The 25,934-nt window shown below is 37.6% G+C and overlaps 1 protein-coding gene across 4 annotated transcripts in view; it reads left to right on the top strand.

Moving 5' to 3' along the window:
* The window catches only part of NCKAP5 (NCK associated protein 5), a 350,456-nt gene that overhangs the window by 269,641 nt on the left and 54,881 nt on the right, over positions 1–25,934 (top strand). For 3 of the 4 annotated variants that reach the window (XM_039382174.1, XM_027723607.2, XM_039382179.1), the window contains exons 10-13: positions 14,807–14,911; positions 18,378–18,569; positions 19,069–22,910; positions 23,609–23,786. In XM_039382174.1, the coding sequence (XP_039238108.1) occupies positions 14,807–14,911; positions 18,378–18,569; positions 19,069–22,910; positions 23,609–23,786 (4,317 nt within the window). The remainder of the gene's footprint in view (positions 1–14,806; positions 14,912–18,377; positions 18,570–19,068; positions 22,911–23,608; positions 23,787–25,934) is intronic. The other variant, XM_039382176.1, reaches the window with a different exon arrangement.

Genomic DNA, 25,934 nt, shown 5'->3' with positions numbered 1-25,934 from the left:
ACTGTGATAGTTTTAAGAGAAAATTACTCCCAACTGCTAAGCATTCCTATGTCCAAGTATTTTAACTAGCCTTGAGAAGTTCCCCAGAAAAGCACTGAAAGGCTTTCCATATCAACACAAACATGACATTTTGTGATACAGTTTTAAATAGACAATTTTCAGATACCAAATCTAAAAATGAGCTGTTTCCATTATTTATTATTAGAATAAATTGCTACAGCGATACCAAAACCAGTAAATCAAATGAGCAAATAATCTTTAGGAAAGCCACAAGTGATCTTTGGTGAAGTATTTATGAATGATTCTGACTGAGGAAAGCAGGTTTTTTTCAGGTTTTGAAGAAATGTATAGGCATTGTTCTGAAGAGCAAAGACAGTATTTCAGAGTAAGCACGTATCAGGAAAATGGTGGGGCTGTATTGATGTGACAGACCTTAACAACAAAAGTAAGATTTTTACTGCCTATTTTTAGACAAAGAAAAATAAGCAGCTGACAAAGGGTGAACCTGACAAAGGATTTCTCTTTATTCTATGCATAGATTTTTATTACCAGTGATGATACACATGATGGCAGGAATCCAATATAGCATTTGAAACCCTAAGCAAGTATGTGGACAGAGTTATTAAGTACAAGAATGTTTTTCATGGTTTTTCCTTTATTGTGTACTTTCTGTATGGGAATAAATTTAAGAAAAAAGGAAGGAATTCCACAATAGGAAATAGTATTGCTGTCTTCCTTTCCAGACTTGTCCTGTGCTTCACACTTCTAATAAACATTAGAAAAGTATGCTTTCTTTATTCCATGCAGTTATATGTACAATGCTTTTGAATGATCTCTCGGCCTGTTCTGTTTGTTGACTGTATTAGCAAGATGTATTAGCAACTTGTCATGTGAATCCCTACATAAAAGGTCAAGTGTAAGTACAGAGGCTGCTTTGAGGCAGCCTGTATTCTAGACTGTGAACTTAGTGAAAACTCCATGAGTTACTCATATGTTTATGTTTTGTATGAAACATAACATTTTTTTGTCTGCTATGTTCCTGGTGTTGAAGTTTACAGACTTTTTTTAATATATAGTTGTTGTATTTAAGTCAGGAGTCATTCATTCAGGTTCCTTTTCTAAATGGGAAAATCTTTCTCACTGACATTCTGATAGCAAAAATTAGCATGGATTTGTTCTAATGTTATCACGGTATGAGATATGGTAAGTACAAACCATGTGTTACATATAAAAGGGCGAGTTCATGTCATTAGGTCAGCTTTTAAGGCCTCCTAATTTTGGATTTCATAGTGGAATAAAATAGTAGCCACTGCAAGTCCTGCTTAAATGTAGTATGCTCAAAAAACAGGTGTGCTGGGTAATTGTTTTCTCATCATGGTGCATATTTCACACTCTGTAACTCCCAAATGAAATACCAAAAGAATGTTTAAAATTAAATGATTCAAAGATTTAAAGGGCTCTTTCTTGTGGTAAAGTGGAAATCTATTGAAATTCTAAAGCATTACAGAAACATAACCTTTATTATTACAGATCTGTCATTTTCTTCTTATTGCACCAATGGAGTTAAGTGTGTCATTCATTTTTGTTTTCTTAAGACTTTGAGACTTAAATGAAGGGTAACTGTGCAAAACTGTATATGAGACTACAATAGATAAAGGATTCATTTCATCTCTTATTACACGCAATACATATAAAACTTCGTTTATATTTTGCTTTATAACTATGGTTTTGTTACTATTGCTTAAGAGCAGTGGCACATTGAATACAAGAAACAATATGGAATTATGGCTTTTTTACTGAGAAATAGGTGTTCCAATAAGTACTCTGCTTGGTGACATTTAAACTGTTCAGATTATATCAGGTCAGTGTAATTTGCTAGTAATATAAAATTACACATTCCATCAAATGAAACAAACTTACATTATGCTAAGTGGGTTGAAGCACATAAGATTACTCAATAGGTATTTTCTGTTGCCATCTGTTATGAAAAAATTATTTTTCCTGTGATATACTTTATATTTTTTGTATACTCTTACAGATACTTTGCATAGAAGAAAGAGTTGCTAATTAGAACAAAATGTTGCTCATAGTGAATCATAAAACACCTACTGAACCAACCCCATCTTTTAGTATTGAATTTTACTAATGCTCTCCTTTGTTTCCCAAATGACCTATCTTCTTTAATGATGGTTTGGATACTGGTAAGATTCAAATCCTCATCCAAAGGCCGTGGCACTATTGACTACATCTCTGTTGACTTCGCTGAGAATGTGAAATACTGTATTGCAAGATAAAATCAGCACGTAGGTGCTCAGTGAAACTGAAGAGTCCATTAGTGCCTTAACTCTTAAATTACCATCTGGGTATCTCTCTTGATAAGGACAAGCTAAAAGGAAAAGTTACCCTTGTCATTAAATCTTTAACAATGTGATACTGACAGACTTGAGTCTTTCTGTATTTTTAGCATTTTTAGACTGCATTCATGCTTTTTTCTTTTTCTAGATAGGGCAAGCTGTGTTTCATTAGTCACTGACTGATGTCTGGGTGCATGAAGGTGCAGTGCTTTTTCTGTGTCCTGTATGCATTACAAGGGCATCTTCAACATTATGAATTAAACTCCAACTTACTGCACTGGAAGTATGGAAAGACTGCCAAAGTAATGGCATCTTGAATTAATATCAGTGCTTTAAAAATCTCAAACATACTCCCACTCTTCAGGTCATCTTTCTGATATACAGTTTCAGAGATGAGCTACTTAATTTTTGTAGTGTTTTGATCCTAGATTTTTATATTCAGTTATATTTTAAAAGCAGAAATGCTCCATCATTTTTTAATAAGTTTCCTATCACTTAATATTAACTCCTTTTCTCTAAATAAGCCTTGTGTATTTTTTCTATACAGTAGATGCAGGCACTGGCACAGGTCTAGGCATAATTATTATGAATTATAGATACTGCAAGTGTGAGCACGAATCAGAGATTAGCACTGTATTTTAGAGGCTCACTTAGATTTATTCCACTAAATGATCCTTGGGAGATTTTGACAATAATCAGAAATATGGGTACTCTCTGCTCTGCTACCAGTCTTCACCAGTTCATGGGGGAACAACAAATAGAATTAACCATTAATTTAGCTCTTTAGGTCCTTCATGCACACAGGACCAGGCATTGTGCTGAGCTCTTTTAAAAATCTAGCTACTTATCTTGTGCCAAAATGGGAGCTGACCCCTTTTGAAATTCCTGTGTAATACCTCTTAAGCCCTGCTTTTATCTACCGTGAAAAAAACGATCTATTCACAAGGGCACAGATTCCTAATCAAATGTCGGTTGGCACGGCTTCTTCTGAGCAGAGACAGCTGCTGAGAGAGTTTGCAATTCTCAGCCATCTATGCCAGAGGTAAAGCTCCCAGCTGCTCCCAGCCCGGGGCAGATTGCCTCTGGTAGTGGGAAGAGGATTCTTCTAGGGGACTCTTCCAGGGGACTCTTCCCTACCGTCATATGCCAGGGCTTAGCCCAAGCACTCACAAGGCCAGTCCAAGTCCTTGGAGGGTGTGGTACCTTCCCTTGCAGGAGCAATGACTGACATTTCCCATTTTCCATTTCCTGGTATTCTGCTGGCAGGGCAGTAGGAGCGAGGTGCAGATGAACATGGTCAGCGCAGGTCTGTGTCCTCATATCTTCCATACATCCAGTATGGTGCATGGTACCAACCCTCCCTGTTGGTACCAGCACTGGCTCTCCCACCTCACCTGTGTTTCAGTTTTAGCAAGTTTCTCAGCTTGCATGACCAGACTGATTGTGAGATCCTTCTGAAGTTTATCATCGTTCCAGAGTAGGTTGGTGGAATTCCAGAATTCTAAAGACTTGAGATGCTTATTGAGATCACCAGATCTATAGAGTTGTACTCCATCTTGCACACAAGCCCTACGTTTTTTTTATATCAGGATAAATGTTGCAGAACTTGAAGTGGCCTTTCGAGATGGCAAGTGGTCAGACTTGAGACTTCCAAAAATGAAATTAGTTTGGTTGGTTAGACCATGGTGCTGATAATACCAACACCATGGGTTTGATCCCCATATGGGTCATTCACTTAAGAGCTGGACTTGATGATCCTTGTGGGTCTCTTCCAACTCAGAATATTCAGTGATTCTGTGATACCACAACAAAGGTACACTATGACCCTCTAGAAACTTTGTTTCTGAAAAAACAGCAAAAGTTGGGGAAGTCTACGGGACAATTCTCGACCTGTCAGAAATTCTTTTCATTTCAGTAGTAGAAGTGAAGCCAATAATTCCTACTATCTGGGAATCTGCCCACTTACTCTTTCTAAATTGTACTTTAAGTAAGTACTTTTTAGGAAAGAAGATAGAATCAAATACCTTGTATCCAGGTATTCAAGATAAAAGTCTCTCCTTATTAGAAATTATTCTGTCAGAAACAAAAACAATGCATTAGAGTTGGAGAAAAAATACATATGTAAAAGCCTTAAACTAACAATAAAAGTATTTCTTGAAATTCTCCTCCTACTTTTAAATTCCTTTCAGTTCATATGTCATTTCAACAATATTACACACACACAGGCACACAGGCACACACACACAAAAGAGGGTGGAGGGATGGAGAAACCTTTTAATGCATAATACTGAGGCAAGGAAAATATGGCTTGTTCAACATTAACCTTGACAAATTCATGCTCTTGTCATTTAAATGAATGAACCTTTCCAGAGTCTAGATTGCTGGACCTTGGGAAACAGCAGTGAGGAAGGATTGCAAAAATGTTGCTCATCTCTCTTAAATTATTTTTCTGAGTAAATGAATGATTTCATTGAAATCCAAATAAGGATGAATCTGCTCACTTGAATCACCTGTTCACAGCCAATGAACTTTCATGTGAACGGTGCTTACCCTCCTCGGTTGCCATGTATTGATCTAAAACTTCTTCCCTGAGCCTTCACTCTTCTTTTCCTCCTACAGGCAAAAGGTTAGAGTTAGATAATAGTATTAATTTTCCAGACATCTGCACATGTTTTAATAGCCTTTAGAAGGTTTGAAATGGTTTCTGTTTGACCACCACAGGGCTAAAATGCCATTAAGACTTAGATTGTAGCAATACATAACAATCATAGCCCTGTAGTTCAACCTGGCAATAAAAAAGCTAATTTATTTTATCGGAGATTTAAATTAATGTGATGAACTCCTTTCTCAACAGGAACTGTAATACCACTCTTAAAAAAAATACCATGGCCCTGCATATTTTCAAAACCAGATAGAACTCTTGTGACAAATCTTGTATATGTATTGTGTGTGCTTTTTGGAGAGTTTGCATGTGTGTATGTGTTCATATAATACTACTTACTGTTCCTGAGACCATTTTGTTTTTTCTGTCATATCTTCATTGCTAGTCTCATTTTTTTACCATCTAGCTCATAGGCTCAGCAAGAAGAAAGTGATTAATAGGGCAGTCTCCAGTGTTAGCGTTGGGGGTTTTTTACCACCTTGAGAACTGGAATTTTCTTGTGGACAAAAAATATTGCTGGTTAGGTAGTCAGTTTAAAATAGCTTTTAAAACAGACATATGCGTTTTAAAAGGAGATTTTTGAAAATCTGGGAAAGAAATACTTAGAGCTCAGACAGTTATCATTTCCAACTATATGCCAGAGGAAAGCTTCAGCTTATCCCATTATAAAGTGATAAAGCAGCATTTGATGGCAGCAGCTTCTGTGATGAAATGATCATGGCAGCACTGAGAACGAATCTAATAAGGGAATTGATCTGTAGATTCCAATTCTGTAAGAGCCAACATCGATCAACATAAATGTCAATAAGAAGATCGTACTGAGGTCTGCCTAATTCCTTTAGATTATTTTGGGGCATAGTCAGAAAGTGAATGTGAAAATGAATTTTAAACTGTAGGAATCAGAAAAGCAACGACCAGTATTATGTTGTGCTACCAGGAATATCACTGACTGTCATAGTATGAGCAATTTAGCAGCATGTTGGAATTAGTAAGTAGCTTTTAATCATATAAAGATTGATAATGCAATGACTGTTGCAGAAGCAAAACTGAAAGTCTGTACTTTTCCCCTGTGTTTTTATATTAAAGCATTTCTTAAATACAGTGAAATAATAAAAAACAGCCCACCTTTTTACTGCTGAAATGGAGATAGCACGTGTAGGGCATGCCAGAAAAGATTAATGGTATAGTTCTTCCTTGTTATAGGAGTTCAGTATAAAGTTGTTTCCTAGACTCATTCTGACAATGCTGGAATGTTAAAAACAAAATGGTTTTGTTTGTGAACAGTGTAACAACAGGAGATGTCAGGATGTGCAGGATTCTTGCTTTTTGCTCTTTGGTGTTTCCTTAATTCATAGCACCTACATGATGCTGGTCCTCATTTAGCACAGTGGAATTAACATATTAAGAAGCATTAGATCAATAGAAAGACATTTACAAAAATAAGAAAAAGATCTAGATATGTGCTTGATAAGAGGCTCGACTCTTGCACAACACTATTCTCACAGCAGTGCTGTTTTACCATACTCCAAGGAGTCTTCCATTTGCAAGCTTGTTGAAAACATTTTTTCATTAATTATTCACATTCTGACTAGCTGATTACCCAGTCATTGATGTAAACTGTTGACTTTACAGTAATTACTAACCACAGGGAACTTTATACATACATTTTCCTAAGAAATTAAATTAGCTCATTTTAATATTATTGCAATATTTACAGACTCCTACCATAGTGCTATTAAAATGAGAACTAACACTTTGGAATCTCAAAGCTTGAAAACACTGATAGATTTATAAAATGAAAACTAGGATCAGAGAGGATTACTTTGTGTCTTTCAATGTAACTTTCATTTAAAGCAGTTTATGAAAATTAATAAAATTAAGGATTTGGAACAGGAGCAATTTTAGCCTTACATTAATGTTGCCAACTCTCTGAAGAATGCAGAGAGATTATGTTATTTGTGTTTATATATCAAGTGCCTGCTTAATACATCCGAATTTATACCCTAGAATAGAAGTTTCCAACCTTCTGAATTACTTTGGAATCTAATTCACTGGGTTTTGCCATCTCTGGATGGCTCAATAATAATATAGATTTGCAAGGTTGGAAAATCTGCAGCAGACACAAACGAAACCTTCGTTTTACTTTTTGTGTTGAATTTGCCTTGTTAACAGGATTTTCTGATGTAGTTTTAGCACCCTAATCTTCCATACAAATGTTTGTATATCATACACTTGTACTTTGTCTTGGATGTTGTCTTAAGTCTCAGTAAACTTGCCTAGAGGATTTGCCTGAAAAATTGACAAACCACTATTAATTCTGGGTTTGTATTTAAAGTCTGAAATATTCTGTATATGTTTTTTAGCAAAGCGTGCCTAGTAGGAGGGAAAGCCCACAAAAAAACAGATGGAAAATCAAATTAGGACTTTCACGGAAGCAATTCAAATCCACTCACTTCACTTGAAATTTATGGAATAGCTGAAAGCTTCCTCTTTTTCTTTTCTTTTTTTTTTTTTTGTTTTGTTTTGTTTTGTTTTGTTTTTGGTGGTAAGAACTCATTTATCTTGCTGAAATATATTTTACAGTTAATCCTTTAATATTCGTTTATGTATAACTCTTCCTCCTATTACCACCGAGCAATACTGCATGTCTGTGATTGTTTCCTGTATTTTACACAGCTGTAGGTAAAACCAATAAAAGTCTCCAACTGTTTGCTCATACCACTGTAAGAGCTGTCCTGGGGTTCACTTACTGTGTAATAATCCCCTCCTCCCATCAAAAACGAATACAACCAGCTATAGTGGTGGTCTCTGCGATAAAGCTGTTGACAACCCTCGCAGCAACATACTGAGCAAACTGAGGTAATCTGTCAAGACAGACCTTAAGAAAAAACAGAATAATAAATGTGAAAGCCAACATCCAGGCCTGTACTAAATACAGTGGAGTTTGAGACTTCTGAGTTGCTTTACCTGAGCTGTATAATGTTGCATTATACACTTTTGTCAAATATCAAGTATCTTCATTAACAGCTTGATCTGTTGTAAATGGTGTCTGTAGCAACCTAGAAATAGAAAAAAATAGGTCAGTGTGGTGCATTAGCTTTACAATCAGAAGTTATATGTTCTTGCCTGTGCAGAGCTATATTAATAGCTTTTAGAAGTCTAAGAAGTAATGAACATATAATTACCTAGCATAAGGGAGGAGTATTTTAAACAGTTGAAGGCTGTTTCTCACTCCAGTTTTAGCCCCAATCCTGTACATGGTTAAACACGGCCCAGCAGTAGGAAAAAGGAGTTCCCTGACAAGCTGACCTCATATTGCATGTTCTCCTAAATGTCTCCTGTGGCTAAGTCCTGTTGCCCATGTTGCACAGCTTTATTCACTTTCTCTAGGTGATGTCCTGCAGCAAAACAATAGGGTCAGAAGGGAGCTGTGGGGAACCTTTGCTCCTATGCCTCACTGATACTTCACTATTTTCTCTTCCCTGGTTGCTTGATGCAAAATTTTGGTGCTTAAAGAAATGCACAGGTACAGATCAGTTGGTAATAGTTGCTATAGGTACAAGTGAAAATATGAATCTAAATATTTGTTGCAAAATAATCTCAAATAGTCAAACCTGTAACAAATTTTATAAGCTGTATAAATACAGAAGGATTGTTGAACTGTCATGTTACTCCCAGTGAACATGAGCATGGACTCAGGACATGACCCTAATGCTGAGAGCAAGAAAAGTCAGTATCTGATTCTGGTGTTTCTTCCTTTGAAAATGTTGAACTTCCTCTACTGTGATTCCCTTCATCCAGGAATAACAGCTGTTTTCCTATTTCTTCATCCTTTAAAAGAGACCATCCTTGGTTTCTTTTTAACGTGCTTGTGAAAAAAAATAGAGAGACGTGGGCCTATATGGATGTTCCATATAGTTTATAAGATATGTCCATGTTTTATTCCCAGAAGTGACACCAAAAAAACCCACACATTATTAACTGTTTACTTCTGGGTAGAAATACAAAAACATGGTTGTGCCTAAGGGACCTTGTTTCATGCTGAAACTGGTGAAAAGTGGTAAAAAGGACAGGAAGGCTTCTTTAAAGACACACAGTGTTTTGCAGCTGAACCACAGTAATGCTAGGCTTCATGTTAGTCTGAAATACTTATAGTAGTCAGAATCAGAAGTAACTTTGCAATGTTAGGATAAATTACAGTTGCAAAGCAAATTATCAAAGATTTAGAAGGAAAGAAGGTGCCTCTATTTTCACAATTAAATGTCCTTTAAATTACCCTAAAGGATATAGGCATAAAAAGCAATCTGGGATGGCATATACCCTGCACAGGAACTCTACTGGGAAGCTGCCTTTTTTCAGATGCAGAAAGCAGCTGGAAAGATGAAAAGTTCCTAACCCAGCTGGTTAATTAATGGGAAGTGCTTAATGTACAAATTGCTGTTGCCATTATAAACTGTGAAAATGGAAAGAATAATTTTCATAGAATCATAGACTCGTTTGGGTTGGAAGGGACCTAAAAGCTCACCTTGTTCCAACCCCCCTGCCACAGGCAGGGGTGCCATTCACTAGACCAGGTTTTCATTTACACAAAGTTAAAACAGTGATGGCCATGAAGCTCTGTTTATACTAAATGAATAGTAGGAAAGTAGGACATAATTCGGAATTTTCTATTAAATACACAACTTCCATAGCTGGAAAAAAATTATTATAATCTTATTTTCATGACATCAATTATATACAAGAAAATATCAGGCATTGCTGAATGTGCACAGTATACAATTAAAAGTACATTTCCTATGTTAGCGATTATTAGAATTAAATAAAATGGAAGCATCTTTTTGCAGCTTTCACTTTTTCTTCATATTTGGCTGCTTTTTTTGACAACTACTAGTTCTGTTCACTTTAAAAAGCAGAATTACCATATGTCAAAAGCATATGTATTGCAAACTCTTATTTGTCTGAAGGCAAAGTCTATTTCCACTTTCAAAAGTTTTATTATTTTTTCCTGAACTATACTTAATTTTCTTCTTAGTTCCAGAATATTTAGTGGATGAGAAATTCAGACTTTGTGTTTGAACAGCACATTTTCCTAATCTGGGTAATTTATGATGGAATAGGTGAAGGATGTTTTCTCATCTCCAGCTGAACATCCTCTCTGGAATTTATCTAAGGACTGCAAAAATTCAGATTTTGTTTCATGAAAGATTATACTTCCACATAAACTAATAGTATGTAATAGCACACCTAATATTATATTTTACTGCTGTGGTCTGCTATCTATGTGTAATGGAAATGTAGTATAGACTACTACTTCTATAAGATCTTGGAAACTAAAGTTCATGCTAGATGTGGTTTGTTCATAGATACTTCTGATGGATATGGCAGTTAAAGATGAACAAGGGAACAGGAAAGTGAGATAAGTCAGATGATTGTGAACAGCTAGAAAGAGCTCTTGTCTTTCATGTGAACAAAACAGCCAGCTAGAAAGAGCTCTTGTCTTTCATGAGCCTCTTGTACGCCTATATTGTTATATCAGCACTCTTCTTGTATTGCACTTCTTTTATGCTTTTTAACTCATTTAGTACTACAGAGGTAAATTTGCAGCAGTGGTGTTGTTGATTGTGGACTTGAGGGGAATATTCTCTGTGCAGATAATTATTAAAAATGGGTGGTGTGAAGGCTGCCAGCCCAATTGCAATGGCCAGGCTATAGAGGAGAGCAGTCCAGAATGTGCCTGTTCAGATTTGTGATCACCTGGATAACAGGAAGGACAGGAGAGGGCCACACACACCAAACAAACATTTACTGCTCTGGCACGGAGCACCAGGATGAAAATGTCTCCTTAGTACCTAGAGAGAATTCTTTTCTTGTGAATGATGGACTTTGGCTTATGTGAGAAAAGCAAAGCCAATTGATTTAATAGCAATTAACTCATCCAATATTGGAGGCTGTGTACTGTTTGGCATAATTCTTTGAAAACTGTTCTGGCAAAGCTGCAAGCCATTAGACGTTCAGAAGGGAGATGGGAACTGATGGATACTCTGCACAGATGTGTCAAGAGGCACAATAGTTAGGGGCGTCTCTCTGTAATATTGCCTCATGCCAGCAGATATTAGTTTTCTTTTATCTTCCTAGAAAGCCTTAATAAGGATGCTGCTGGAGGAGGGGGAACTGGCCTGCTGTTTGATGGATCAGTTATCTCCTGCCAGATAATTGTATTTCCTATTGCACTTGAAATAATAGGTTTCCACCTAAATTATCAATTACTTTGTTTTTATTTTCCACGTGGGCTATGGGAGTTAATCTTGACATTGAGCCACAAAGGGCATGGCCTTTTCTGCATCAGTCTCACAGGTGAAGGAGGAGCTTTTCTTCTACTGGTCATAGGCAGCTGCAGAGAGGCCCCCTGTGTTCTGCCTCACCCTCTGAGCCTCTCATCACCCACTTTCTGGAGAGATGTGGGTCCAGTCAAGATGCTATGAAGTTATTAGTCCACACCTACCCTGGCAGTACTCAGCACAGGGTAATTTCCAAGGAAGTTGGCCCAGTCCGTGCTGTATTCACTTCCATAAGGGTTTTCTGGTCTGCAGTCCAATGATCCTGATTCTTTCTTGCTTTCAGAGGGGCCCAGACACTCCCTAAGGTCTATAAGTATTGCCCAGTTTCCCCCTATCATTATATAGGGCACCAACAAATAGGGCAGATAACTCGAATTTATAGTTGTAACCCCTTGGTTTCATATTTAAATATTCATTTAAACTGGTGTGATCTTTTCTGTGGAAGTCATTCTGTGCTGTGGTCTGCCTTTTGTTGCACTGTATCATGATAGCATCAGCAGTGATTTTAATACTGTACCATTTTCAAGGCAGCAGTAACTCCTTGATCTAGTTATGTGACTGTCATCTGAAAATAACCGTAAAGGACACAGTACATTTTGTGTATCTGAGAAGAAATCAGAATGAAGATACATAGTTAGTGCAATCTGTTACTTGATTTTAAATGGATCATTAATGAGTTTTTTTTAACAAATACTAGTTTTTCCCATTTTTGAGTTTGAAAATGGAGAAAGGAAAAATAAAGGAAAGAAAAATAATTTTCTTATCCTTTTCTTTTGTAATTGGATGACTTGCCTCAGTGCTATGTGATTATAGTTAATTAATGATCTCAAACTTTATTATGCTGTTTGTTAATGCTAGTCATTGTGCTGGCTGTGTCTGTTAGTTTATTTGCATATGTGTGGGGAGGAATATTCCCAATGTGATGATCTTGTTTGATACAGAAATAAAATCACATTATACATCTTGAGAACACACTTTCCTTCTTTGTTAATCATTTCTGTCTGCTGATTCACCTTTGTTATTACAGTTTTATAGTGTCATAGAGTTTAACCCTGGCAAAGATGATTCAAACACAGCATGACCCCTGTGCAGCCCAGCCCCTCTGGTCACTGAGCTAGTGGGAGGGACCCCCATAACCCAGAGCTGTTTCCAGCCTGCTCTGCTGGGCTCTGTCTGATCATTTGCCAAAAATTGTTTGTTTTCTGCCTGCTCCAACCGGGCTGATCTCTGCCCTGATGTCTGACACAGACAGTAACACCAGCACACTAAATTCCATTAGATGACATTGTAAGGGAATATTTCATTTCCCTTACTGAGCTGCATATATGTTCATTTTAAGTAATAAAGTATTTAAATAACTTGCTGGAAAAATAGGAAGACAGTTTTACAACAGTAAAACTCCTATAACACTATTTCTATGATACCTTTTTTCTGGGAAAATAAATGTTCAACTATAAATGTGCATCCATCTCAGATGTCCCCAGTCATCAACTCTAATGCACAGATCTGACTATTCTAACTTCCACTAAAATATCTCAGGTGACTGGTTTCACTGGAAAAAGTAATTCATTCCTCTACAAAGGACGAATACACCACTTGTTCATAGCAACAGTGACTCTTGGTTCTGAAAGCAGTGGAATTCTCTGGTGGTTCAGTGATGCAGTTGGAATTATTGTTAAGAGTAACAAATGTACAAAGTCAGTAAAACTGTGAGTTTGCAAAGCTTTTACCTGGAGCTTAAATCTTGAACAAACAGCTGACAGTACTGCTAGTAATAAGACTTTGAAAGGTGCATGCTGAAGAACTAGGAAATAGGATCACTGACGTTAAGAAACACATAGCCTGGATGGAGTTAATATTTATAATGAAACGTTATCTTGGATACTGAGTGCTTGTAGCATTTTAATCTATTGAACAATATATTGGACAAAATATGCTTTTACAGAATATTGATCATTGAAAATATTCTCAAAAATCCTTCTGCAACAGATCATACCTCCTAAAGAATCCTGGATGAATATGCGACTCTTGAGAAATGACTCCCAAATATATAATTAGTAGTTTTTAAAAAAACTTGCTAAGTTTTCTGGAATAGATCCCTGAAGCACAGCATGCAGATAATAGAGGCTGTAGGAACAGCCGCCTGCTTTGTTCTCTGGCAGATTAATTTCTGCAGTGAGTACCAAGAGAGCGGGCTGGGGAGTGGTTGGGTGTAAGATACTGTATGACTCATGTTTCACGGCCCTGCAAAGAACTGTCTTGCTATTGCTGCTACTGCACAGTTTGTAAAGGCTTTTGTGGCTGCAGATTCTTTTTTGCTCTTTGACCAGTCTTTTCGGATGGACAGGGGGACGAGACACTAACACAGCCTTGACAAATCTCCATGGTTTGCATCCTCCACAGGGTCCCCTGGCAAAGCACCTGGCAGGGTCTGCACCATTTGTTCCTCTAAGCTGAGCATCCTGGTGCTGAGCAGGGGGTAGGTGTGGTCTCTTAGGTTGCAAGCCTGGAGAATTAATAGGAAAACAAGAAGAACCTGACCCAAAGTTTGTTTGTTTTTTAATTTTTTTTTAGTCCATTTTCATTGATTTCAATGGACTGTGAGTCAGATCCATACTGCCTGTTACATGGTATGTTGGCCCAGGGACTTACAAGACTGCAGATATTTCTTCTCTTGAAGTCATCGGCCAAGACATTCACATCAATCATGGATTTTATTGAAACTGCAGTTAAAACAAGTCAGGCTTAATGCTTGCTGAAATCCTTAGAATTCGTATACAGGTGAACATGGAGGGAAAGGCACAAGCACAGCCATCCTCCCAAGCAAAACTGAAAACAGAACTGTGTATATAATTGAACAGCATGTGAATATTAATGCACAAAATCCTCTGAGTCCCTAGTTCCCTGATGCAATTATTTTCTATTCACATTAATTGTTCCTAACAGATGACATTAATGACTTTGAGTTAAAATGTGTGCAGAGGAGGCCTTCAGAAGATCAATGCTGGTTAAAAATAGGGTCACTTTTGCAATCATTCAAGTAAGGTGTAACAGCTCGTAAATAAAACAACATTAACATGTTGATTGATTTATAAATGTTAATTTTGTAGTTAATTTTTATGCTTTTTTCCTAAAGCCTGTCAAACTCTATGGATAATGGTGGGACTCATTCATTTGTCATTGTTGCGCGTGAAGTAATGATAAGTTGCAAAACAGTGACTAGAAGAAAAAGTAGAGTTTGTTTTGGATGAAGAATGATCTTTTCTCCAGACAGGAAGTCTTGGACTAAGTAAGCACAAAGAGCAACGTTTCAACTTGGAACAAATCCTCTTTTACCTCGGGGTCTTCATTTCCCTTGAAATTGAACAGCAGAGTTTGGAATTTTAAAAATGCTGATCTGCTGCATATTTGACAAATGCTTATGCTTTGCTCGTTCCCTTCTGCCCCCCCAGAAACTCCATTCACGCATCTTAGACCTCTCATCTGGGGATTTGCTTTCAGAAGTAGAACGGAACAGAAGCCTGATGCAAGCTCGAAGTGCTGATGCTCAGATTCACGTGAGTGTTTGTGCTGTCCTTGTACCCCTCATTTGGAACCTCCTTTTTGCCTCTGAAGTCTGATGCCAGGGATGAGCCATAAAGCTGATCTCTGAATTGAAACCCTGTTGAGACAGATAACAATACTTCTACTTCCTTCTGTTCTCTGAAATTCAATATTGTGTCCTCAGTTGATATAGTAAGCAGATAGTGTCACTGTGTGCAAAAAAGCGTAAATCTTAGCAATGTCCCCAGTATACCTTTTTGGCTATTGATTACATCTCAGAATCTCTGAGAAATGGTCAAGGAGCTTTTTATTAAAGCCCATGCACCGTATTATTCATTCTACTTTTATGATATATTATGTATGAACTTTTAAAAATTCATAGGCTCTGCATTTTTTTTTCAGACAGAGTTAGCTTTGTGCTTATTTGGCAAAATGTTAGCCAGCGTGGCTTTCATGTTTCATTGTCAAAGAGAAAAGCAGCTTAAAAAACAAAAGTCACATAGAGGGAAACAAAGAGTACAAGAACAGAACATTGAACCTGCTTGTGCCTTTGATCTTGAAGTATAGTAGTGTCAACAAAAATGTAATCTCCTTTGTAATACATACTTTAATGAAAAGGCATTGTTTCAAAGGTTCACAAAAATGCTAACTACCCTTTGCATTACATTTAATTAAGCCTTCAGGTTGGGCTTTTCTAATATAGAGTTTTGTGTCTTTAATGGTCTGATTCTTTCAATTTTCTGTGATTTCTAGTGAAAATTAGGTTTTTAAGCAATAATACTACATTCAGGCCTTTTTACTCTAATTTCATTAAAGGTAATGACTAAAGAATCATGATTACAAAAAATTAAAATTTCACCATGTCAGTTAATAAACCCATGTGCAAGTTAAATGTATTTAATTAATGCATCATAAACATGCTATTCAGAATACTCTCTTGGATAATTTAGAGAATAAAGGCAAATTGCAGGAGAAAATTCCACTCTTGTGAGTGATCTGAATGCAATCTAGAAATTGAGTAGATATCCTACTTCAGAACCTGGAGTGACATGATGTTTTTGTCACATTTTCTCCTCTCTAAAACATTAAAGATGATTACAGTAATACACTGTTCTTTTGCTTTTGCTTAGGCATCTCCATTTTTTTCATTGCTGAAACGGTATGACCATATGCCTTTCTCCTCTCTTAGGTGCAAAGGAAACAAAGTGAGGGGAAGGAGAGGCTCAGGCTAGCTGAAGATGACAGGAAGGCAGTACTTGTCACTAGGCTCTTTTCTCCTACAGGAGACTCTTAAAGGAAAGGATTTACAGGCATCCTTCCCTTAAACACTATGATGGCTGGGACATAGGCCAGTATGAGGGGCAGGAATTTGACATGACATGTTTTTCCAATGCAACAGCTGAAATGCAATGAAATAATCAGAACAAGCAAATGCTGCCATTGGCCTCTGCACAGTCACCCTTACCGGGAATGGCGCCGTCACAGCTGAGGAAGCTGACGAGAGAGGGTCTCCCATGGGAACCACCATGTCAGAAATAAAGACCAATTTCTCTCAACAAAGCGAAAAAGTCTGCTTCAGAGCCAAAGAAACAGACATCAGCCTGCCTCTGATGCTGAAAGATGTATTCTTCCCAGAGCCGGTGGATTTAAAGGCTATTCCTTCTGCATCCATTTGACTTCCTAGGAGAACATGTATCAATAACTCCCAGAGGTGAAATGTACTCTTGCTGCCTCTAAGTGATTTTCCCATTCATAGGTTTTGCCTGTGACAAAGAATAATGATTTGCCCTGTAGTTAGGTTTGTCAAAAACAGAACATTATGATGTCAGTTGAGCAATGAACAGCTGTACTGATGAACTCCTCAGCAGTAAAAATTCTGCTCTCTCCCATTCAGCTGAAAAAAGATTCAACCCTAGTATTAATGAATGGGAGGACATGGGGGAATAAATGGAAGAAATTAGCAGAAGGCAAAAAAACATGGCACCGTATGAGAAGTGCCTACAAACCAAGCGTTGTTCCAGAGATTTGCATGTACACCATGTCTGCGGTGTACACACTTTTGATAATTGTCTTATGGGTTCAATAAATTCAGATTTCTTGTTTTTTCCTGAATGTAAAGGTAAATTCTTCATTAAGCAAAATTAATTTCAAGTATATCTACATAAAAAAACCCAATCGATATTGTTTCAGCTTTCAATAAATATTGTTTCAGCTTGCCTTAATGAAATCCAAAAGAAAGTTTTATGAAACAGTCATAGAATAATAGAATCATTTATGTTGAAAAAGACCCTTAAGACCATCAAATCCAATCATTAACCCGCCACTGGGTGGAAAGGTCCTTTAGGATCATTGAGTCCAACTATTAACCCAGCACTGCCAAGTCCACCACTAACCCACGTCCCCAGGTGCCACATCTGCGCATCTTTTACATCCCTCCAGTGACGGTGACTCAACCACTTCCCTGCTCCAATGCTTGACAACTCTTTTGGTGAAGGAATTTTTCCTAATATCCAATCTAAACCTCCCCTGGCACAACTCGAGGCTGTTTCCTCTTGTCCTATCAGTTGCCACTTGGGAGAAGAGACCCACCCTCACCTCTCTACAACCTTTTTTCATGTAGTCGTGTCTGGTGTTCCTGGTAATTAAAAAGATGTCTGATTCTGTAAGGAAACTGGAGAATAGCACAACAGAATAGTGCAAGCACTTAACATTAAAGAAGCTCAAACGCTGTTAGGCACAAGAGTATTAGTTCGAAAACAAATTAAAGGCATCCCAGATACTCCTACAGAGGTTTAATATTTTACCTAAAGTGCTATCTACTCTTCATTACTCTCTTCCTCAAAGCTGGCACTTAGTCACAGTCAGCTGAAATTGCATTTGGAGAGGGGCGATAACTACACAAGTACTAAAGGCAGCCATAAAGTGTCAATAAATTGCATAAGCAAGAGGCTTCAGCTGTCTGCAAGCGACACAAAGATGGATTGTCCTACGTCAGAGAGTTTCTTAGACAAAGCTTTGAACTAGATAGGAAACCAAAATTAGACTGTAATGGAGAGATTCCATTCTCAGTGGAAATTCTGCTCAGGATACTAAATTAATTTACCTTGTCCATGGTATACAGCCTCATCTGTTAAATTGTGGGGCTATAATGCAGTTGTCAAGATGTACTTGCATTCTTATAACTTTGTTTTCTGTATCTTACCAGAGCACGCTGCTTATGTATAAAGCATAATTCAAATAGAATAATCTTTAGGAAAAGAAGAGCAGAATACTAGTTCAAGAATAAAGAAAAAAACATTGAGGAAATGAAATTGTTAGCAATTTTTGATTTAGTTCTCTGTATTAAATTTACCAGATGCTATCAGTGTAAGAGGAAGGTGTCAGTGGCTTACTTGCTTTTTCTTTGCCATTCTTAATCAAGGGGAATTTAAACGATCTTTTTCCACCCACAAGATATTTCTATTTCTTCTCATATTTTAGGATTGCCAGCAGAATGTGAAATCCAGTATACCTGTCTTGAAATGCCAGAGTCAATTAAATGTGACAGGTTCTAGTCGCCTGTATCCCCGGAGCAGCTGCAGCAGCAGTGAACTCTCCCTCTCAAGTGCTTGCAGTGAATATTCCAGTGGTTCCTCCTACACTTGGAATGATGGAAAGACATGCAGCAGAAGGGTAAATCAAATTAATTTTCTTAATTTATTAGCTTAAGTTAGTCTGAAACCAGATTAAAGGAAAAACTGCCTATTTCAGAAATTTTTTTCACTTTCTTCTCTCTTTTATATTGAAAACAGTTGCCGCTAAACTCAGTAAGAGCTCTCACTGCAATATCTCCTTCCCCGTCACTCCCCCCCACTTAATTTTTTTAGCAATTCCTTTGTCACTCCAGTTTGCTTAGTCTCCTCATTAATTCTGAAATTTGTGTCTTTCATACTCCAAATTGCTCTTCTTCTTTGTCTTAATCCTTCCATTCATATTGTTCTTTCTACAGGTTTTAAATGCACTGCAGCCTTCACACCCCTATGAAATCCTTTATTAAAAAAGAACTTTGCTCTTAATAGCAATGGATGAAATGTAATGTCCTTATGCAACTCTTATATCTCTTTACCAATATGGTAATGCTTTTATTGACAGCACTTGTGAGTAATGTGTGAGCTTTATTTTGTTTCAACAGTCATCCGTGAGATGGGATAAAAGAATAAGCATCGGTTCCTCGCTCCCAAGCAACCTCTCGAGTCCTGCCGATGATCTACCTCCAACTCGTGTCAAGGAAAACCACATCTTAGAAGGGCTGAAGAAATTACAGAAGCAAAAAATATTACTTGAATCACCGTCAGTAATATCAAAATGGGGTTACAAAGATTGCATGAACTCTAATGAAGGAATATATTCCCCTGGAGTTAAGTGTGGTGGCCATAACGAACAGACTCATTGTAAGCCAATGGAAATGGAAAGTATTTGCATTGAACATAAAACTTTCTCTTATGATTCAGATTCACATGATGATGCAGATGATGACTCTTCCTCCTTACTGTTGCTGCAGGAATTACCAAGCAAAGACTGCAGGACTTATTGTAACAAATTAACTCATAGCATTTCTGACAGTCTCTTTGACTGGGATCCTAATAGGAAACATTTTCCAGAAAGAAATTCATATTTTAATTCAAAGGAAAGACCTGAAAAATTGACTAGTTTTGTCAGTGGATTTCAGGGAGAAGTAAAATCATGCACCAGAACAAAGCTACCTGAGTTACAGTTAAATCAAAGCCATGCTAATATAGGCTGGAAAGACCTTAATTTTCAGCTTTCAGATACTGATGACAATGAAGTCTTGGATGAACTGCATATAGAAAGCAGCGATGAGAAAAGTCCATCAGATTTATTAGCAACTCCCTTTACTGAGAAGTACACAAAGGCCTCTGACGTGCTCAAAGTCACGGAGAATTCTCAGTTTGTATCTACTGACAAAGAGGAAAACCAGATACCTGTTCACTCAGACATTAGGCCGAAGACATGTAATTTCATTAAACAACAAAAGGTTATAAAAAAGACCTCCTCTGAAGAGTGCATTACAGTAGTATTTGATGCTGAGGATGGTGAGCCAGTTGAATTCAGCTCACATCAAACTGGAGTTGTCACTGTAACAAGAAATGAGATTTCAATCAACCAGCCACAAACTATGTCCAGTGTAGAATACACTGAACTTACACCTCAGGGAATAACTGATTTGCAGACAGGAACCAGTGCTAGAAACTACACTGCTTTAGAAAGACCAGAAGAAGAAAATGGGAAAAATAATCTTGAAGATAATACAGGGAATAAAAATACAGTTGTCTCCATGACCTGCAGTGAATCTTCATGCTGTGGAAGAGTGACACTGCAAAATACTTCACGACAAAAACTAGTGAAGCCAGTGTATGATGCATCATACAAGGCCAATTCAAGCTCCACTGTGCATGCAGGAATCAGTCAAAAGCCAAATGTAACTAAAATACCCAGCAGAGGTAAATTTTCTCCACAAAAAACTGTGATCTCGGAGAGTGGGGAGACACCTGTAGCCCTATCGGTGGGCCCCACAGCCCTTGAAAAATCACCTGCTCTGCCACCTGTAAAGCTTTCAAGATTCAAAAAGGCGCAAAGTCCACCTCGTCATTTTGACTCAAAAGTTGACTTTCAGGTTCCAAAGCCCCCTGCCCACCCCCTGCCTGACTTGAAACGTCCAGGCAGAGGCGACGGGTCAAAGTATCCAAAGAGTCAGAGTCCAGCATCACCACTGTTGCCTCAGCACCTTAAAGAGCCAAGTAACTATGGAGAACCTCCAACCAGAGACTTTCATTGTGATTTAGCAACTGTAGAAGCCCGATCTCCATCCCCACCCCTTCCTCCAGGCAGGTCAACATCCCTGTTGATTCGGCCTAATTATGCTCATTCTCCACCTGTAGCAGTAAAGTTAGGAGGAGCTGGTCCCACTGAAACAACAAAAAATATACTGAAATCATCACCATTAAAAGGAACTATGAACTCTGGCTTTCACAATCAATCTAGTTATGAAATGAAAGCAAAAAATGTATCTTCTGGGGCCAAAATTGAATTATCTTACCTTCAAGAAAATGCAGAAGGAATTATGCAAAATAAATGCACATCTCAACAATCCCATAGTGCATGCAAAGGACTTTCCAAAGTTTCCACAAAGCAAGTCTGCCTAAAAAACCCTAATCAGCTGGGTCTCCACAGGAATCGTGACTATTCCAGCACAGATTTTCAAACAGCCAGGTCCTTTTCTCTACGTTGTCCGTCACTGGAAACAACTTCTTCACAAGACACATATTCCAGGAAAAAAAGTACTTCCACTGACAGTGGGGTGGATCAGCAACAAAAGATGCCAAACATTCTCCCCACAACTCCTCAAGGTCATACAACCAGCACAAGTGAGCCTTTACTATCTCAGGTAAACAAATCCCCGCCAACACTGTTCCGTGCCAGTGATCCTGCACACGCTACTCAAAACTCTAATGAGAAAGGAATGAAAACCCGTCTTCCTGTAGGACTGAAATTATTTGTCAAATCTCCCCAGCTTCTCCGCAAGAGCTCTACTGTACCAGGGAAGCAGGAAAAAGACAGCATAAATGCAGCTTCCAAAAGTAATGTGAGTTCAAGTAACTACAAGCAAAGTGAATCTGTATGTGTAACCACCAGAGGTGCAGCATATGCTGAATTAAAAGACTCTAAGTCTGATACTGAAGTAAAAAATAATTTTACTGTGGGACTTAGCACGGATACAGCATCACCTCATTCACATGAAAACTGCAGCTTGATGGTAGACAGAGTAGATGGATTAGAAAACAGATTAGTTAAGAGATCTGTTTCTTCTAGCAACAAGTCGCACTTGAAGCCAGCTCTGGGCATGAATGGAGCAAAAGCTCGTAGTCAGAGTTTTAGCATTCAAACAGGGGAGAAGACGTCTGCCCCTCTGACAGAAGGTCTCGGAAAAGTGCGGACTCAAATTATTACAAACACTTCTGACAGAGGAAATTCTCTAACCAGGCAGAACTCAGCCACGGAAGGACTTCAAATCAAGGCTATTCCTGGGTCAGCAGTGACATCAGAGACTCTTTTATATACTAATAAAGCCACAGAAAATTCTTATCCTAGACAAGGTTCTCTGGGAAATATGAGTAGTTGCAATAGCCAGCATGGAAGCCCGAGCAAACTGCCCTTCAAATCATCTTCAAAAGTAGACTTGTTTCATAGCACTTCAAAATGTGATGGAAACAAACCATTTTCTCAGAAAGAGGCACACAGCCGATCTATGCAGAGTGAGAGGAGCACTGAAAGTTTTAAACACGAAGCTCTAAGTAAAAAAAGTATTCTGTCAGCAGAATTGGAGTTAGAAGCATCAGCTACTGTATCTTCTAAACAAATTTTGTCCTTTCAAAGCTTCGATGGAATAAAATATCCTCATAAACTGGAAGCAACAAAATCACAAAGGCAGCAAATGTCTTTAAAATTAGCAGAAGCCTCTGAGAAGGTTAATGATGTTTTGAGTTCACCATCTCTGCAACCTACAATAGAGGAGAAAGTCATGTTGTGCATCCAAGAAAATGTGCAAAAGGGTCAGGGACAAACCAAATCTCCCACTGTGGAGACTAAACAAAAGACTGGGCCCTCTATAGCAAGTTGGTTTGGTTTTCGAAAGAGTAAGCTCCCAGCACTGAGTAGCAGAAAAACTGATGTTCCTAAAACTAAGGTAGAAAAAAAGGATGCAAAAGTTTCAGGGTTTGGAATTAAACAGGCAAAATTAGAGAGAAGAAAAGAAAAAAAGAAAACTGAACAACACTGTGAAATAGAAAATGAAATTAACAGGAAAACAGACAATGGTGACATTTTAGCCATGGAGAGCAAAACTGTGAAACCTTCCCAAGACTCCACTGGTGAGATTGATTGTGAACAAGTCAGAGGTTCGACTGAAGCTACGTACTCACCAAAAGACAGTTTTGTGAAAGAGCTTTTAAACAGGTAAAACTCTGGAACACAAATTGATATGTATTGATGTACTTACAGCTTTACAGATGCCCAGATGCTAAGTTCAATGTATGTTCCTTTTATAGTAAGAATGCACAGTAGCAATCAGTAGATACACAGTTGGGACTTTAATCTCTACAGGAAAAAAAGCATTAATAATGAGATGATAATTTTGTTCATGTTACTTTGTTAACCAAACCACTGGTCTTTGAAATTAAAGAATGGCGAGTTACATCCAAGTTGATAAAAATTCAAATGATTCCAGAAATCAAGTATCTGGGTAGATGGTATGTAAAGATAGTGGATAATAAGGTACATGTTTTAATATATTCTAGCTTCCTCTATTGTAACCAGCAAGCATATATTTGGTAACTAGTCAGAATTAATTACATTTCTAGCTACCACAACCTTTGGTCACAGAAGAATTTAGCAATTGTTATACTGCGTTTTCACGTTTGCCCCACAGCAGTTCCAAATATAATATAAATCATTATATGTGAAAGGCTAAATTGATATACTACCTGAAATTGCAAGTGACAGGTTTGATCAAGGCTGGTTAGAAACATTTATCACTCAAAGGTCTAGAGACAGAAAGATACAGAGGGGTTACTTTAAACATTAAAGGAATGGGAAAGTAGAGTGATTGAAGAAGGGCAATGTAATTTATCAGAGGAATCACTCTCTACCTGCAGAGTTGATAAGAAAGCAGCTCAGCAGACAGAAAGTGGATCAAATAATGTTTCCTACAGGAGTGTGTCGAAGGGCAGCTCCCAGGGCTCCTCTCTTCATGGCAACTCTATCAGCTCTCAAGGAAACCACAAGAAAAACAGCAACACAAAAGCTGATATGGAAATGCAGAATCAGACCCTGGTAAGTGCTTTAGTACATGAAAACATTATTACCTTCTTTTTAACTTTTGGATGTGTTTCCTATCGCCAGTACAGGCAAACAGGATAACTACTGTTTATATATAAGATAGAAAGATTTTGTGTAGCTAGAGAATTGTGAATTAATACAAAAGTTGGCAGCTTGACTATAGGCCACATTATACAGCTAGTCATGAAGATCCTACTGCTTCTGCTGGCAATTCAATTCCAGTGGAGATATATGAACAACGATGTTATAATCATACTGTAGTAGAGTGAAGTAATAGGACCATTCTCTTTTTTTTTTAGTTTTTTTCCCCTTTCCCTGAAAATTGCATGCCAGTGTTAAGCATTCCTCTGAACATTATAGAAGTCGTTAAGGCTGAGAAGAGCACTACTGATAGGGAAAAGGGAAAGTATTTGACCATGTTTGGGAATATTTGTCACTTAAGGGGGAGCATTCAAAAGCAAAAACATACGTTTGACCTGCATCTCTCTTTGTGCCATTAAAAATCTCCCTGTTGATGCCCTGTAGTTAGTCTTATACTTCCATAAGATACTAACTGTACCTGATAATTTAATTTACCCAGAGAGTAGGAGTGTTGCAATTTAGAAGAAAAATCATTTTATTTTCTGTTAGCTGCTAGATTCTGGTTCTTGAAAGGTTGTGTGACTAGCTTTACTGCACTGGGAAGTGTTCACAGAGAGTCTAGGACTGTAACTTGAAGTCAGGCTGGATGCGTGCCCTTCCTTGTGAAGCTTCTATTAATTAACCTTAGAATTTAATGAGCAATTTCTTGCCTAGCAAGGTCCTTTCCCATGATGTTTCAAAGTCCAGGCACCAGGAGAACAGAGATGCTTTAACTCAGTAGCATTCTTCTCTCATTCCTGATAGCTGTCTTGACCATATTATAATGACGATTATTAACCATAATCACAATTTTAACAAAAATTCTTGAAACTTTTGCCAAATATAATGCTTAATATGAAGCTGAGGCTATTACTTTTGTTGTTCTGACAGAACTGAGTTACTGAAGTGCAGCACATACAACTATTTCCTCTGAGAGAATTTGAAACACAAATTCTTTTGGATGTGTTGCAAAAACATTGCAAAAAGCTTTATAATGGGAACTGGAGAAACTCTTAACTTAGTACTGATGTTTAGGATGCATCCCATATGGGGTTTCAAATTCAGGCAAATGTGGGGATTTTTACTTTATTACAGATGTCTTTCCTAAGAACATCTGCAAGGTCATTTTTTACAACTTATACAGAACATATGCAAAATGAATGTGTTTGAAAACTTTCCTCCCGACTCCTGTCGTAACATCTCTTCTTTGAAAATGTAGATGCCTCCTGCATTATAAAACCACAAATTATAAGCATATCTAAGGCTGTCCTTGTAGTGTCACTGAAAGGAAAGAGAGAGAATGAAAGTCTGGAAATGTGCAATATGCAGGAAATTCAATCCAACTGATCTAGAACTTTGATAGCAAAGCACAGCCCCTTATCAGAGCCACTCAGTTTAACTATGCCCCATTTAATATGGTCCTGACAGCTTAGGGTATATCTTCTGTACAGAAGTAAAAAAACCTCTACACGTTGCTTCTACAATTTCTTTCTAACTTATTATTTTCTAATGCTGCAATAATTTGCTGTGCTTTTTGTCTGTCACTTTGTGAAGTCTTTTTAGCTTCTTCAGTAATAGTCTTTTAAGTATATCTTCAAGAAACACACTTCATTTTATGAGGGAACTACAAAGCTTGTCCTTACTGTACACAAACAATAGAGACATGCTAATTATACTACTTAGTTTTTAAGGACATATTAGTCATAGGGAAAAGGCATTACCTCTGCTATACCATACACTCTTTTGTTAGCTGGAAAACAAAGTATTTTTATATGTTTTTGTAGATTAATTTACATTATATGCTCCATTTTTTTGAGTTTCATATTGTGTTTATTGTGGCACTTCATTCCTGAAAGAAATATCTAGTGCCAAAAGACCGAGGACATCTAGAATAGTGAGATTTAAAATGTGCTTACAGTTATTAATGTTAACTTATGAAAGAGATATACCTTAAGATTCCTCAATATGTGATATTTCATCTTGTCCTCCAAACTTCTAAAAGAAAAACGGTGGAAAGTCTTT

Source organism: Pipra filicauda, unplaced genomic scaffold, assembly GCF_003945595.2.
Source record: "Pipra filicauda isolate LSUMZ 115617 unplaced genomic scaffold, ASM394559v2 scaffold10_size6260569_pilon, whole genome shotgun sequence".
Lineage (NCBI taxonomy): Eukaryota > Metazoa > Chordata > Aves > Passeriformes > Pipridae > Pipra > Pipra filicauda.
The sequence above is the reverse complement of the archived record's forward strand: the minus strand, read 5'-3'. Positions and strand labels throughout refer to the sequence as shown.